Below are 16434 nucleotides of genomic sequence, written 5' to 3' on the forward strand. Positions count from 1 at the left end.
ACAATTCTCTTTTTGTTACTATTATTGTCATATTATTATTATTGTAATTATCATAAATTGAAAAGTTTTAATTTCGTCCTTATTAAAATTCAATTATAAACCCACTTAAATTTGATTAGATTTAATAATTTATATTATTTACTAACTAAATTTTTCCTTCTTCCCCTGAGTACCCATTCGTAATTACAAGAGTTTCCTCGTCTTCTTCAGTTTTTATCTGAAAAAATGACGATTTGAAGCTCAAACACAAAAACACATTATTTTTTAAATTCAGAGTTTAATTCAGTTGATTAATGAAGTAATTTTAAAGTTTAGTTTAATTGATTCATTTCATGTAATCATCTGTGATATTTTGTGAAAAAAAAAAAAAAAAAGGCTACCCTACTGTATCGGGAAACTCCTTGTCAAGATGTCATCTGATGATTTTTTCTTGGGGGCTCGCAAAGAAATGGGTAGACGCAAATATCCAAAGCCTTATATGGATTATGCAAAAATGACTTGATTACAATTTGAATACTTCAAAAACAAAGTCTATTAAGTAAATAATTAACCTTCTTTTTTCATGGCTTGGTATTAGTGAAAGTCAGACCTTCAAAATTCACACAGTTAACATTTTCTCCAGACAACTTGAAAGGCAATTTTCTTACATGTTGTTTCTTTGTTTCGTTTTCCAAATAAAAAAGTCTCGTAGGAATGACTGTCCTAATATTCCAATGCATTTGACTTGTTGATGCAATTGTGATTTTATTTAAAGGAAATTGCAGATGGCCTCAAAGTTTCAACAGTTGCAAACCAAGGCAGCTCAACTAAGAATGGAGGTTCCGACTACAAGGATTTGATGGAGCAAAACAAGTGATACATCCGGAAACCATCCAGTATTGAGACGTGTCAATTGTTAGCCAACCAATTTTTTTACTCCACTTGCCAGCTAGTTTCTTTTCTATGGCATATGTACAAAAATGGTCTGATTTCCTTCTCTTTGAGGGATTTACTTACAATCTAACTGGATATATCGAATTGGTTACAAGTGGATGATAAATTTGTAAAATCGGATTAACCTAATGGTTGTTCACCATTTTATGTCCTGCCTGCCTGCCTGATTTACATGCAGCATTCCTAGACGATACGAGGCATTCTCCAAAGAGCTTGACACAAACAAATTTTAAAGACCAAGGAGGCTTGGGGCTTTGAAAATGCTGGAATGGCTGCTCTGATTGGAGTTTGAGTGCTTTGCCTGGGGAGATAATTGGAAGAGGATTTACACTTACAGGTTACAATGTTTAAAATTTTCCAATTCTAGTACCACCTCCATATTTTTTTTTTTGGGGGTAACTTTATATCAATAATCTGCTATTACATGCAATAATTTTCATCTTCTTGAATTTTTGAAGCTGATGAGAAAGTCTGTCAGCTAGACATTACTAGCACAATAATTTTTTTGCAAATTTTAAGTGACCATTTTTGCTGCAAAAATATCTTCATCCACTCCTTTTCTAATTTGGGCTAAAGATTATATGCTTGTAAATCTGATTCCATCTTAATTTTTTTTCCCAGGATATTAATTTTAGCAAAATTTTGGAAGCCAAGTGAAATTTTAGCTTCTTATATTGTTTTAAATGTTCACACTAGATGACAACTCTTAACATGCTGCCAACTGCATTAAAGCTATCTTTAATGCATTGACTTGATTTATCAACATAAAGCTTGAAAACATCATCTTTGAGAATCTACTAAAAAGAGAAAAAAGAGGTTATTATAGCCTATGGGCAACATCTAAATGCTTTTAATCCTGCACTTTAATTAATTTATATAATTATTTTTTAAAAATAATTTTTAATTTTTAATTTTAATATTTATAATTTATTTCTTTTTTTAATTTCACTTTCTTTTTACAAAAAATATATATTTGCATATCTGAATTTAAAAAATATTTTAAAAATAAAATTTTAAATGCATCAAATTAATATAAACATAAAAAAGATACTCTTCAAAATCATCCAAAAAAATAAATTTAAACCCAAACAAAATTTGAGAATCCTTGATCTTGCTGTTAAAAAAACAATAACAATAAACCTATGGGCCACTTTTTTTTTTTGTTTGGGGGAGGGGGGGGGGTCAACATCAGATATAAAACCGAGAAAATGAGTGATCAGTTAATTTTTTATCTGATTCTCCACCGAATTAATCCCTTTACAAAACACCAAGTCATGGATTAATTCAGTTTGGTTTGCATTGAAAACTCAGGATTTTTTTCAAACTACTGCCTGTTTCAATCTCAAATGTCAATTTTTTCTTTTTTGCATTCCCATTAAAATTTTGAGTTAGTTACATTTTTAACCTTTTTAATTAAGAATTGCATCCTTGCATGTAGCTCAATTATTAATGTATAATCTCTCCTTTCCAATCATCCATTTTCCAAATCAACAATAAAGAATCGTTACATTGACTTTTTTTTTTTGAAGGCTAATACACGTAATAATAAATTAATTAATTAATTAGTAATAAGAGTCTCAATTACAAAAATTTTGTAATTAGTTTTTTTAATGTAAATGAATATATGTTTTTAAAATTTTCATTTATTTTTAAAATTTTGTATTTTATTATTTATCTGATTAAAAAAATATAATGTATATAAATTTTTTTAAATTCATAATATTCAAGCGTTAACTTTAATAATATATTAATTGATTCAAAAAATTAATTTATATGTAAATAAATATTCTTATGTAAGTTCCTTGGATTGAAGATTATTTTTAGAGGTTTACAATTATTTATTTCCTCTTTATTACTATTTTGATAATATATAATATGGGTTATTCAATGAGAGTTTATAATTTTTATTTGAAGAAAAGAAAATTTCGAACTTAGTCTTTTTAATAAAAAGATAGTATATTTATTATTGAATAAAATATTTTAACGTATTTATAAATTATATGTTAATTTATTAATTCTTTTAATTATAAAATTTAATAAGCACGTGATAACCTTATATAAATCGTTTCGTGAAATTTTTAAGTCACAAAGCCTTTAAAAAATATAAATAAATTCAATAATAAACGAGCGGTCAATCCGGACGAAAGGCGCACGCCAGTGTTGCATGCGGGAAAGACATGGACAAGACGCTTTATTGTAAGGCTTAGGAACACACTCTCTCTTTGTGGGCCTAATGGGGGCCTAATGGGCCTCACCCATCATTCTTCATGGGCCCTACTGCCCATCATCCCTCTCGTGCTACGATACCTTTTCCAAAGATCATTTTCTACACTCACTTTCTTGATGCAATCTTATCCGTCCACGTCTCCATTCCCAGAATCATAGCCGTTCAATATTTTGAGATGGGCCCTAGTCATAATCCTTGAATTTACCTTAATAGTCTTTTATTTTCGGCTTGAATAATAATGAATTTTGAAAAAAAAAAATATTTTTTTGGTGTTTACGAAAATCTTTGTTAAAAAAGTAAAACCAAAGCTTTTTCTAATTAAAATGGTTGAATAGTATTTCGTTAAGATTGATATTTTTAATAATAAATTATAAGTTTAACATATTATAAGTTGTAAATAAACAAAATTTAACATAAATAGAAAAAAATTATTATAAGTTATCTAAGAAGTGGCAAATCCAATGACAATAATAATAAAAAAAAGTTATGTTCTCTTGTTTTATTTTTTGACTATGATATGGATGCTATTTTTTTTTAACTGTGAATAATTAAATTTGCTTGTCTTTTATTTACCAATGTGGAATGAATGCAAGTACCCACAAAATAAGATATTAATTGTGGGATTATTCTTTTTCTCCCTTGTTTGATTATAATATTTTTTATAAATAATATCATAATTTAAAAATAAAAAAATAATAAGTGTTAAATTTTAAATTTAAAATATATTAAATATCAATTTTTAAAGATATTATATAAACTAACGTAATTAAATTTTAAATTCATTTTCTTCATAATTTTTTGTCCAATAATGAAATGCAACTTTTTTTATAGAACCCACAAAATCAAACAAGTATATAATATTAAAAGAAACTTAAAGTTTTAGAGCATTATCTTATCCATCCCTACATAATTTTATGATTATTTATTTTTGTAATATGAAGGAAAACAATAAAAGTAGACGAGTTTATTTGAAAAACAATAATTTTGAGGTTTTTTTCTTAATAGTTTAAATAAAGTTAGCAAAAATAAAAATTTTAAAATTCAAATCAATTAGTCATATAATTATTTTTAATAAATGATATTTAATAAATTTAACTTTAAATTTTAACATTTATTATTTTTTAAATAAAATTAAGATAAACTAAAAAACGAAAAAAAATTATAACATGGTTAAGGGTACTTAAACGAGATAAAAAGTGAAAAACACAAATTGAGTAAAAATAGTAAAATAAAAAATTATGCGTCTTCTCATTATTCAAAAAAAAAAAAATCCTTAGCTCTTACTAAAACATTTCACCTTGCCACACAGTAAAAAAAGAAAGGGAGTTTCTCCAATGTTTATTCGTGATGGACACATGGGAAACACAAACAACAGTCCAATAAATTACGGATTAAATGGGCCCACCTCATACGCTTTCACACTAACACCTTCCCACCCGGACCCAATCCCAAAGAGCTCACAACTGATTGTGGGGTTCCGCCACGTGTTTCCTGTGGTATTAGCTATTGCGGGGAAGAGGGTGACGGCACCTTAACGCTAAAATTCCTATATTGACGACGGCTCTGATACAAACATGTGACACAATAAACGGCCCTGATTAGCTACAGTAATCTAAAATGATGCCCTCATAGGGGAACTTGCTTTATTTACACGCAGGCTTGGGAGAGTTGGCTTTTTTGGCGTGGCTTAGGTGGCTCACTTGATGAAGATTGTGGCTTAATATGATTTCATTTAAAAATATTATTATTTTATTTTATATTTATTATTAAATATTACATAATTTGTCAATAAATCAAATCTCAAGATTTTTATTTTAATTATTTTACAAATGAAACTTTAGTATTAAAATAAAAAAATATAAATATTGATATTTAAATTTTAAAATCTATGTATATTTTTTAAAAATGTGTTTTTTCATTGCTTTTAGATTTGATTAAGTGTTTATTCTATAGTGTTATATAGCATGAGAGGTGTATACATATATATATATATATATTATTTTATTTTTATGGTATATTCTTAATAAATATTAATTATTTTATTGGTAAATATTTGTCCTTTATATATATATATATATATATATATATATATATATATACTTCATTCACTCTTAGCTTATAGTGTGAGTTTTTTAAATTTAAAAGAGATTACAAATAACAGTTTAAAATTTATTAATCAAACGAATATATAATAAATAAAATAAAATATTTTTATTTTTGATTTGATTATATTTTTATTTATGAGTTTCTTTTGTTAAGTTTTTTAAAATTTTTTATTAAATCTATATGTAAATAAAAATATTATAAGATTAAAAATTTACTTGATTCAAAAGATAAAAAAAATAAGAATGAAAATTTTATTAATTTAATAATTAAATTACAAAATAAACAAATAATTATAAATTTTAATAATTAAATTAACAACGTTTTTATTCTTATTTCTGTCTACATTTCTTATTAAATAAAGCCTAAATAATCGCATGCCAAATTAATCATTTGTGTGAGGATAGTGAAATAGTTAATCATTCCGGTTGACATTTGCTGTTTCTCCAACGCATAAATATTTGTAAAAATATATATATATATATAAAAAAAAAAGGAAATGAGCATTTGAACATAAATGTAAAACAAGATCACTAGCAACATTCCCAAAAGTATCTAGCCATAAGAATATTATGGCACTGTTCACAAATATTATTTTTTAATTAATTGCTAGATTAGTGGAATTTTTTTTTTCCTTTTGTGGGTCTGTTAATAAAGAATTAAAGAAATCAAGCTTCCTTGAACCAATGTCTGGTCTGGTCCCTATTTGAAGTGGTCACTAAGCGGATTGACACACGAGCAGAATTATCAGTCTCTTCCTCTTCAACGATTTCAACACCCAAATATCTTTCTTTCAATCTTTCAGCGTCTTTCAATCTTCGAATTCCGACAAATTAGGTTGATGGTTGTCTCCTCTCTTTTATAAATTTCCATGATTCGGAACCGATCAAGTTCATTGCTCACTTAGTCCTTTCTTCTGGCTTTGGTTTCTGGTCTGGTTCTCTATTTTTTATGGAGGTTGAATGTTTTGCATTTTGTAAGAGGGTTCATGTGTTTGTATGAATCCCAACAAATATTATTCTTCCTTTTTGTCCTGTTTTCAGTTTCACCAGCTTGGCCCTTTTGCCACTTCACAGGCTTTAAAGGATAATAGCTTTTAAATTGCTTGAAACAAAAGCACACCGCTTTCAGATTCTCAAGGCTCTTCTTTGCTGACTTTTACAATTCCATTCTCACCTCAACAACTCAACCCAATTTTCTCCAAAGAAAACAAAGCTTGATCATCAAATTCAATCAAAAAGTGATACTTTTGAGCTTAAGATTGAAGTATTTTGATCCTCCCAAAGCCAAAAAAGTAATCCTTTTTGCTCCTTTTGAGATCACAAGAAGTAATAAAAATGCAAGACCCGACGGGGTTTCAACAAATGAAAGCACCGGTTTTTCCAGAGCAAGAGCAGCTAAAATGCCCACGATGTGAGTCAACCAACACTAAATTCTGTTACTACAACAACTACAACTTGTCTCAGCCCCGCCATTTCTGCAAGAACTGCCGCCGTTACTGGACCAAAGGTGGCGCCCTTCGTAACATCCCTGTCGGTGGCGGTACCCGCAAGAACACCAAACGCTCCTCCTCCTCCAACAATAACCCCAAACGCCAGCCCAACCCTGCTATTGACCCGACCCGAAACCAAAAACTCCCCGACCCCTCTCCGCCGCCAACAACATCCTCTACGATTCCCCAGCAGGTTATTTTGAACTCGGGGGTTCAGATTTCGGGTTCTGATGCCGACTCGACCCAGATGTATGTCTCGTCGGTCCATCATCAAGATAGGAAGATGATGGATATCGGTGGGAGCTTTAGCTCGCTGTTGGCGTCGAATGGGCAGTTTGGGAACCTTCTAGAAGGGTTGAATCCAAATGGGTCGGGTTTAAAAACGGTGCAAATGGGTGATTTTGGAGGAAGTTTGGATTCAGGTCGTAGAATGAATCCGGGTCCGGGTCCGGGTCGGGATCCGGAATTGGGGGAGAGCAATAACAACGTGAACACTTATTTGGGTTTGCAGGGTGGTGGGGATACAAATTGTTGGACTGGCGGTAGCAATGGGTGGCCAGATCTTGCTATTTACACTCCAGGTTCAAGTTATCAGCAGGGATAGAAAAAATGTTTTTCCTTTTTATTTAATCTCCCTACTTTTCTTATGCTTAATTGTGCTTATCTTGGTAATTAAAAGCTAAGGTTGTCAAAGATAATTTCATGATTTTGTAGTATTTAATGATGCTATAATAGAGTACCCCATCATTTAACTATAATAGCCTTTTTTGTGTTTTAAATATTTTTGGGATTTGCAATTTTTTGTTGTTTGTGATTTGGTGGAGTGGGAGAAGATACGGGAAATCCAATCCCCAAAATTCAAGCTCTATTTGTTTAAAGAATAAAGTTTGTCTTTCAATAGCTAGACAAGTTTGAACTCTCCCCTTCATTGGGATATCGTTTGTTATTTCAATGTTGCCCTTTTTTTTCAATTTGTCAAGAGAGCTAGACAAAATTGAACTCTCCTCTTCACTGTGATATTGATATGGATTGTTATTGTACCCTTTGCTTTTTTAACTTGTCAAGATTCAATATTTATTTTAAGAGAACAATATTATTTTAAGTTTTTTTATAGTGAATGCTTAAGTTGTATCATTCAATCATCATTAAAAAATAATATTTAATAAATTTAAATTTTAAGTTTTTTATATAAAATTTTTTTTATAATATTTGACCACATATCTCAACTTCCAAATGGATCATGCAATGGATTTTGCACATAAACGCTAGTTAACATTTCTCTAAGCATAATCATAACAATCTTACTAACAAAGAAACCAATAACAAAAGGAGAAATGATTACTAACAAAGAATAAATGTTTATAAATTTATTATATTTATCATTTATGAGCAATCGAATTGTCAAATAAAAAACAAGGTTATTCGTTTTACGGAAAACAAAAAGATTATTACAATTGTGGGTTGTAGACAAGCACAATCTGCTCTCTTTTCACGTAGGGAGGATGCTTTCTTTGTGGTGGTACATTCTACAAAAAACATGAATATATCGATCGAGCTCTAGTGCTAGGGTTACTGTTGAATAGTCTATGGACATACAATAGGGGCTTTCAAAGTTCAAATCAGATTTTGCTTTAGCATATTCAGCTCTAGCCAGATAGGGGTCTTATTTGGCAAAGGGCTGCTAGTACCTATAATCAGTGGCAGAAATGGTAGGTTTAGAGGAATGAGTAAGGGTTTGAATCATCAAATGCTGGCTGCTCTCTCAATGTCTGCCCTTATGGGCCACCCACTATAATGTGTTAGAGAAATATTGGACCACCCCTTTGGTATAACAATGTCAACTGCAACCAACCACCTGTAGCAGGGCTCTCCCTAATCCATTTTGGCAAAAATGGAGAAAAGAAAAATATAAACTACATTATATATAGTTGAGGAGGTGGACCCAAATGAAGAAAAAAAATCAATGAGCAGCTGCATTATCGCCATTGGAGGCCAAAAAGAGAATGATGCTTTGTGCTGCTCTGGTCCTCATATATTGGTAGCAGTTGGCAATTTCGTATCATACTTAAAGGACACTCGTCAATGAAATGAGAACTAGTAGCTTCTTTTGGAATGGCATACATATTCCTTCTTAATCATAGATTTTGTAGTGATTTTGCTTAGTCGTCGTGGATACAATGGTTTTTGTATTTTATTTGGCTGCCAAAATTGAAGGGTAAGAAGCTATGACTTGGCTTTCCTTGCGGCACAATTAATGTGATACAGCACTGAGCAGATATATATTGACCAGATTACACTGCCTAGTCAACCAAAATCATGGCTAATATGGAAATGAAAATGAAAGAGCCCTCTCCTCTGACTGTCAAATCAAATCTAACACACTCGAGGCTTGCTTGCTTTTAACGCTTGAAATTAGTGTTAAATATCCTTTTTATTACTCTTATATTTTATACAAAAATTATATTTCAAATTGTATAAATATAAAAAATATAAAATATTTTTTATTTTTATTAAAATTTTAATTTATATAATTATCATATTTTTATTTATATCATTTTCATATTATTTGATCGAAAACTATTTTATGGCTTTTCATATCAACAATTTCTGTAAATAGGGCGGCATGAAACACATATAACTGTTTATGTCTCAGGAGAAAACATGGAGCATTTTAGTATAATTCAAAATAGGATTTGAAAAGAGCTGCAGTAATTGAGGAGACCCAAAACTAAGCTTATTGTAAATTTCGACAACCTTGATTCAACATACGGTCAAATTATTTAAGACTCAATCAATTTAAAGCACACCCTAAAAACTGCATGAATGTGACAGTGTATAGAAGTGCAACACAAACTCCGTAAAATCTTTGGCTATTTCACGAATCTCAATAGAGGAAGAAGCTTCACATTTAATACAAAACAAAATCAAAGTACACTCTGATATAAAAAGAAGATTACATTGAAACAGTACGAGCCTTGTACATGCAGATGTATGCCATGTGCCAATCACCTAAAAAGAAAACAAATTACCAGTTAAAAGATGAACACCCTAGAAAACAATGGGGTCAATTAATGATGCATGTTATTTGTAAGCAGTAAACGAGTGAGATGACTTGTCAATTCCAAGCATCAGCACATTAAATTTGTTGGTATAGATTCAATGGTAGATTTAAGATTGTTTTTTAAAGTATCCACTTGTAAATATATATGAAAAAACATCTGACAAATTTATCAATTTTCTCCAGAGAAATTTTAGGAATATCCAGGAGAGTACTTTTTAAAAATTTTTTAAAATTTTCAATTTTGGAGATGTACATGAATACCCTAGTTCAAAGAATGAATCCACCACTGTATAGACCGGCTTATGATCAAGCGAAGAAAACCAAGATGGGTTAGAATTTGCAAAAGTGAGGTTGAGATTACCTCCTCCAGACAGTTTAACAATGCCTTCCTCCCGCTGTGGAATAGGGTTATCATCATCAAACTCAATCCATTTCCCTATGATTGATTAGTTACAGCTATTAATATAACAATAAATGCATAAAAAATAGAATAGAAATAAAGTTCCGAACAAACTATTCCAGGGAACTGACCACTTTCTTGCTTGACCCAAGCGACATAATGGCCTGAATCAGCACTTCGACCTTTGTGGGTAAGAACGGCAACCAAATCATAAATCCCAGTTAAACGTGTTTCCTTGTCAGCGGGAATCCCTGAAAAATTGAAGTGAGAAATCAATCTATCAAAATGTTTTAAGTATCTCATCTATTACTGCATCTTCACAGAGAAGAATTATGGTGTACAATTTGGGCTCAGATTATGCTATTCAAGAGATCCCCTGTAAGGAATTAGAAAATTATTAAAACATTGCAGCTTGATAACAATCTGATGATCAGAAATTTATCCCTGTAAAATTAGCTTTAAAAACTTAAATATTCATCAAATAAGCATTCATATAAAAGAGAAAAACTGTGTTCGCTGCAACCATTTGATAATATATATCTGGAGAATAAACTGCAATCGAGTACTTGAACAAACAGTTTAGGGTGACAAAAGATCAGGTCATAGTGGGTTTTTACCTTCTTGAGATGTAGTCCCAGATGATTCTCCAATTGCATTTGATGAACCCTGCATGCATAATATAGAAAAATTGTATCAAGCACAACTACTCAGGATCGCTATTTCAGCCTGCACTTAAAGATAAATCATCTAGTCACCTCCGCATCAGTCATCTTGAAATCATCATCTTTTGAGCTCCGGCTCTTCTCATTAGCTTTCAAACCAAGCTTTTTACCTTCTTCATCCCTCATAAGCTAAAAGTTGCATATCAAGAAAAAATTGCTCAATGATTGCAAACCAAAATTTAATTATTCATCAAAACAAGGCAAAAATGGCTACCTGGCGAGGACCTTCCAATTGTTTGTGAAGTTCGTCTGAACACAGATCATAAACATCCAACTCCAATGGATAATCCACTTTCTGAAAAAGGGACACCCATATCATGTAATACAATTGAACTGAATGTTCAACACACAGATACAACATTGTTCAATAAACAGACAGAAGGGTCTCAATATTTTATGCGCCTTTACCAAGTTATCTCCTGTTGGTTAATTCAAAAATAAATATTTGTTTATGAAACATGTACACCAAGAAAGAACAAAATTTGCATACCCGCAAAATCTTAGCCTTTTGATTTGATTCCCTCTTCCAGAAAAAACGCACAAACTGAATAGTCAAGTACCTTCAGAATTCACCCAAAGAAAACAAAACCAAAACGGTTACCAGAACATTCTTCTCTTCAAAAGGATGGATGAAAACATGGAAAGTATGAAGATCAAAATAGCAAATGGAATCTACATCAGTGAGGTAACATCAGAAAGAAATGTCAAGTGATATTTTAGCAGACTACAGTAAAAATGTACAATATATAAAGAGGACAATAAAGAAGCCATTACTTACCTTGGCAAGCCATTAATTCGGGACTCTTTCAAGTAAGTTGCACTCCGCCCCAAAGCGGGAGAAGCCTTTTCCAATTCTGATTTCAAACCCTACATAGAGAAACCTTTTTAATCATGCCCACTATCAATGGATTAAGAAAAAGATTCTTCATCTGAATACTTCTGAAGGTCCAAAAGGATGAATAATAATAGACTTCAACATTATTTGTAACTTGATGAGCACAGCAGAGTGGTTAGGATAAACCCCTACTCAGAGAAAGAAAGGATAAAATAATTCCAATATTATAAATTTGTTATTCAATTTTTTTCTTTAAAAAACATAGATTAAAAAACATTACAAGTCAAATCAGCAGCAAGAGGGGACTGAACACAATAACTGTCCTAAAATTGAATCTTTTTATTCGACCACAAAATTGACAAGACTATCAAAAGAAAAGCACTGCATGCAATACTTAATACATATATAGAATAGGAAAGAATATAGCTGATATAACTTACATGCTTTAGACCTTCATGCAAATGGTTCACCTCTTGTGAAATGTGGCATTTTAGTGAATAAACAGATTCTGTCTCAGAGCTTTCCTCACCACTCTCTTGGCAATGAATGCTAGCAATTAAACACAGGTTGGATAATACAAGGGTAAATTGTCGAGAACTCTTCATATAAAAAGAAGCAGAAAAAATGAAAGGTACCAAATTTCACAATGCATTGCTAGGTAATACATAAACTTGGTGCATATGGACAAATCAGCCGAATATTGGGTAAATAATTATCTCAAAAGTAACATAAACCAAATAATGAACACAAAAATCCTAATGTCCCTTGAACTTAGAAACTGCATAAACTACTTTGATGTAGGCATGAAAAGCCGAGGGATGTTCTGGTTTTGCTTGTCTAGACTAGTTGAAATTTGATCTTCTTTATCTTTTCCCCAGTTAGTAACTGATGGTTTACTTTTCTCTGTATTTCTTGCATGAATAGCACCAACAAGTATCCAACAGTTACAGAATACGGCATTGGTTTATATAAACCCTCTAACTTGATATTGTCATTGTTAAATAAAAATACAGAACAATGATAAAATCTGTAGATATCTACCTGCTTGCAAGTTCAATACCAAAAAGGTCCTTTACAGCATCAAGATTTTCACTGTAAAAAGAAAAAAAAAAGGAGAGAGATTAGTATTATTTTTCTAAATAGATGTTGGTTAATAAATAAGAAGATATATGCTAGTAAAGCATTGTAGTACCAAAAGAACTATGCAAGTTAACACTACTCAAAATTAAAAAAGATCCCTAATTTTGCTGAAAAAGTTTGATAAAGCGAAAGTGACAGGCTTCTATGAAACTAAAACTGTTCAATTATCAGGAATACCACGTATTTGCTCAAGCTCGTGCCATCAAGCATAACTTAGTGATCTAAATAAAAAAGAACAAGAAAACTACCTGGAACCTGGCGACCGAAGAGACTGAGAAAGGGTGTATAAAAGTTGTGTCCAACATTCTTCAGCATCCTGTAGAAAATTCCAAACCACTTATCAGCATATAAACAAATCTAAAACAGGAAGAGTATTATGTACAGGAGATTATTAACTTTAAACAAAAACCTGCTGCATGAAGACACCATTATGCAACTGACCGAATTGAGGATACTTTTTACGCAATACCTGCAACCAAGATACATAAAAACAATAAGTTCTCCATACTTTTCTTTGAACTAAGTTCCATATAGCAACAAAGCAGAATAAGAGAAAAGCTTTTAATGAACTTTGAAGAACAGTGAAACAACTCTGTTTACAACAGTACAGAAAAATATTTGCATGAAGCTCCAGCACTAAATGATAAAAAAAAGAAAAAGATTAAATCACTAGGAACAAGAGTTCGACAGAATCAGCAACAGAAATGTTAAACAAGGCACAGTGTTAAACTGTTTCTGTGTACTTTACCTTATGCAAATATCAAAATGTAGCCTAGTACACCTACAAACACGTTACATGCTATACACAAGGATTCCACCTAAATTCCATCTAGTGATATCCTATGAGCTCCACAGATCAGAGAGAATGTGGTGATTCAAATTATGCGTGATAAGGAAAAAAGGGAACAAACCATCCAAAATTGCATTGGTGCAACTGGCTTGACACTTTTATCAAGTTCATTAAATAAATCACGAGTTGCAACTGTCAACATATGAGAAGTCTGATCCAAATCATTGCTTCTTACAGAATGTGAATACCTGATCACAATCGATACAGCATACATTACATTTACATCGTATGAAAAACATACAATATAGTGCCAGGTTCTCACATAATACATTGTTAGGTATAGAAGAAAAACCTACTTTGTTAAAGCAGACTTCAACTCTGGAACAGAATGCAGGCATTGTACTGTTGAATTCATGTAGCAGGTATTTCCCAGATTAAATAGCCCAGCACTATGACCCTGAAAGAAAAAAATTAACCAGGTAAGAGTCCTAAGTTGCAAGGCTAGGGAAAAGGAACAAATTACAAAAACCAAGAGTGAACCCACTATGTAGATTAGGACTTCACTTGATTGTAAATTGTACTAACAAGCAATGAAGAAAAAATAAAATTAAACAAAAAAGCAGTGAAGTTATCACCATCACCACTTGCCAATTCTCTCTCCCCCCTGATCCATAACACCCCAAAACGGAATAACAAATTGTTTTCAATACACTTCAAGTCAAACAACTGAAACTCAGGCCAGCATAATTTGAGAATAAGAATAGTTAGCAAATCTAAAACCATATGTTAATACAAGAACAGGCAAATCCATCAAATTTTTTTAATATGAGGAAGAGTTCCTTTGTTTCCATATTTTTTAGGGGGGTAAGCAGGATAAAGCTAGTAACAATGTAGAGAATGCTTTCATCCAAGTCTTGTGATACATCTTGAATAGGCTCCATATAATAAACTATAATTCTTTAAAAGATACATGTCAACTAACAACGTCAGTGATTTTTAGCTCTTCTTAATGTTCAATGAGATTAACAGACGAATACCAAACAATTGACTAGTGCATAAATCATAAGTAGGTTAACAACATGATACAAGCTGGACATACAATGGAATCGAACTACAATCACAACACCAAGACAATAATACCATATTATTTTTTTATATAATCAGAATGGAATATATTTTTCAGTTAAAAGAGAAAAAGAAGAACATGAAAAAGGACAGTAAAAACAGGGAGTGAAATTGGCACTTACCAAAGATACCACTTGTTCTTCTTCTGGAAGATCTTCCATAAAAACAGGACCCTTTTCTGGGGCCTTAACAATCTCATCAGCAGTTCCCATCATCATCAATTTTTGACCCTGGAAAAAACATTACGGCACAAGGCACAACATGCTTGTTAAGAAGCTGTGCACAAGCATGAACCGGAAGAAAAACAAAAGTAAATGCTATCAAGATTGTTCACCTGTTTCACTCCAACAGTTGACCAATCTGCATCATCCTAAATTGTCAAAAGAACAAGCTTTAGAAATTAATGAATCACACTCAAAATAGTCACAGTAGAAAACCATGAGTTTACAAATAAAGGGCATGTATCTCTAGTCTTTGTACTAAACAGGTAAAGCACTTTATCAAGCAGTTTTCTAGCTTTTTTATCCAAACCCACCCAATTACCTTCAATAAGCCACCTTTAACCATAATCTTCTGTCTTTCAGGAGGTACTCCAGTCAAATCATACAACTGGCACTTGAAAACATATGGAGGCTGACTGGTGTCAATTTCCACAGCCTTAAAGACTTCCTTTTGCCATTTCACACTAACTACAACATTCAAAAAGAATTCGTAAGAGTCCAAAATCATTATAATATCAAATACAAAAGCATTAACTATCAGGGTTAAAAAAAAGGTCACCATGAAACAGATAAAGCTTCAACAGTGACAGCTGATTCCTTCTCTAACTAACCACCACTCAAACCCATTGCTAAAGTTTGCAACACAAAGCTTTTAAGTATTAATATAATTCAAAGTTTCACTTTTTCTCAAAGTGAATACATTCTCTATCTAAATTTCTCCATACATTTTATAACTCTAACCATTTTTTACATTTAAAAACTCAGTCCTATCAGCAAAACGTGATTCATAGAGTTAAAAAATTGGATATTCTCAAATGATACATGGATCCACGAAATTCAAGTACATAAACTTCAAGTTTTTTTTTATGCAATATAGACGCCTTAATCAATTGCTTTGATGAAATATCTCAATACTCGATAATATTTACTGTAAAAAGAAAAACGAACACTAGAGCCCTCAAAATAAACGGTAAGACAAGGGAAACCAACATTAGCTTCGTCCCTTAACAGCTAGTATATCCCCAACAACAACAACAAAAACCCCTATAAATCACATGGAAACGTAGAATCGAATCCAAAAAACAAACATATGAAAAAACCGAAAAACCAAGAAGAACCACTTCATCAAATCCAAAATGAAGTCCAAAAGAGAAAAAAAGCTGTAGCAGTTCCATTAATCAGCAATAATAATAAACCATAAATGAAAACCCCTTCTAGGTAATATCTAAATGAGGCATTAACTATGAATGAAAGAGGAAAAAATCAGCAAAAAGCTTAGGAGTGTAGAACCTGTCAGCATGATTGGGTTGCTGTCGGGATCGACCAAGAAAGAATTCTATTTTCTTTTAGCTTGGAGAAAGGGAAAAGTATTTTATTTTTACGAT

At 31.6% G+C, this 16434-nt stretch overlaps 1 protein-coding gene and 1 pseudogene across 4 annotated transcripts; one reads left to right on the forward strand and one right to left on the reverse strand.

Annotated features, from left to right (window-relative positions):
- The first annotated feature begins 5899 nt into the window (after positions 1-5899).
- Positions 5900-7664, forward strand: LOC111280797 (dof zinc finger protein DOF3.1 pseudogene; annotated as a pseudogene). Its single transcript, XR_016335202.1, has one exon. The product of XR_016335202.1 is annotated as a dof zinc finger protein DOF3.1 pseudogene (transcript).
- A 1933-nt stretch (positions 7665-9597) lies between these two features.
- Positions 9598-16434, reverse strand: LOC111280489 (ubiquitin carboxyl-terminal hydrolase 6-like). 3 transcript variants are annotated; one of them, XM_022867943.2, is made up of 18 exons: positions 16340-16434; positions 15372-15517; positions 15163-15198; positions 14951-15058; positions 14060-14160; positions 13825-13951; positions 13323-13382; positions 13162-13229; positions 12815-12865; positions 12214-12322; positions 11717-11805; positions 11429-11498; positions 11153-11233; positions 10972-11067; positions 10834-10882; positions 10348-10467; positions 10178-10252; positions 9598-9764 (listed from the first exon to the last, which is right to left on the reverse strand). In XM_022867943.2, exons 1-18 carry the CDS (start codon positions 16347-16349, stop codon positions 9709-9711), a joined length of 1452 nt encoding a protein of 483 aa, XP_022723678.2. In that variant the 5' UTR covers positions 16350-16434; the 3' UTR covers positions 9598-9708. The 3 variants fall into 3 exon arrangements, with proteins under 3 accessions (XP_022723678.2, XP_089613484.1, XP_022723679.2); XM_089757358.1 differs by lacking the exon at positions 15372-15517; XM_022867944.2 differs by lacking the exon at positions 13825-13951 and having other exon boundaries at positions 13310-13382.

The sequence above is a fragment of the Durio zibethinus genome, chromosome 28 (genome assembly GCF_047325235.1).
Source record: "Durio zibethinus cultivar Kanyao isolate XHJ-2024 chromosome 28, ASM4732523v1, whole genome shotgun sequence".
In the NCBI taxonomy this organism is placed as follows: Eukaryota; Viridiplantae; Streptophyta; class Magnoliopsida; order Malvales; family Malvaceae; genus Durio; species Durio zibethinus.

Excerpts from the sequence above, each read along its gene's own strand:
- LOC111280489 (XM_022867943.2), bottom strand. Across the intron at positions 12,866-13,161 it reads CTTCGGTCGCCAGGTTCCAG|TGAAAATCTTGATGCTGTAA; the intron begins GTAGTTTTCTTG and ends TTCTTTTTACAG. Across the intron at positions 11,068-11,152 it reads AATTGGAAGGTCCTCGCCAG|CTTATGAGGGATGAAGAAGG; the intron begins GTAGCCATTTTT and ends TGCAACTTTTAG.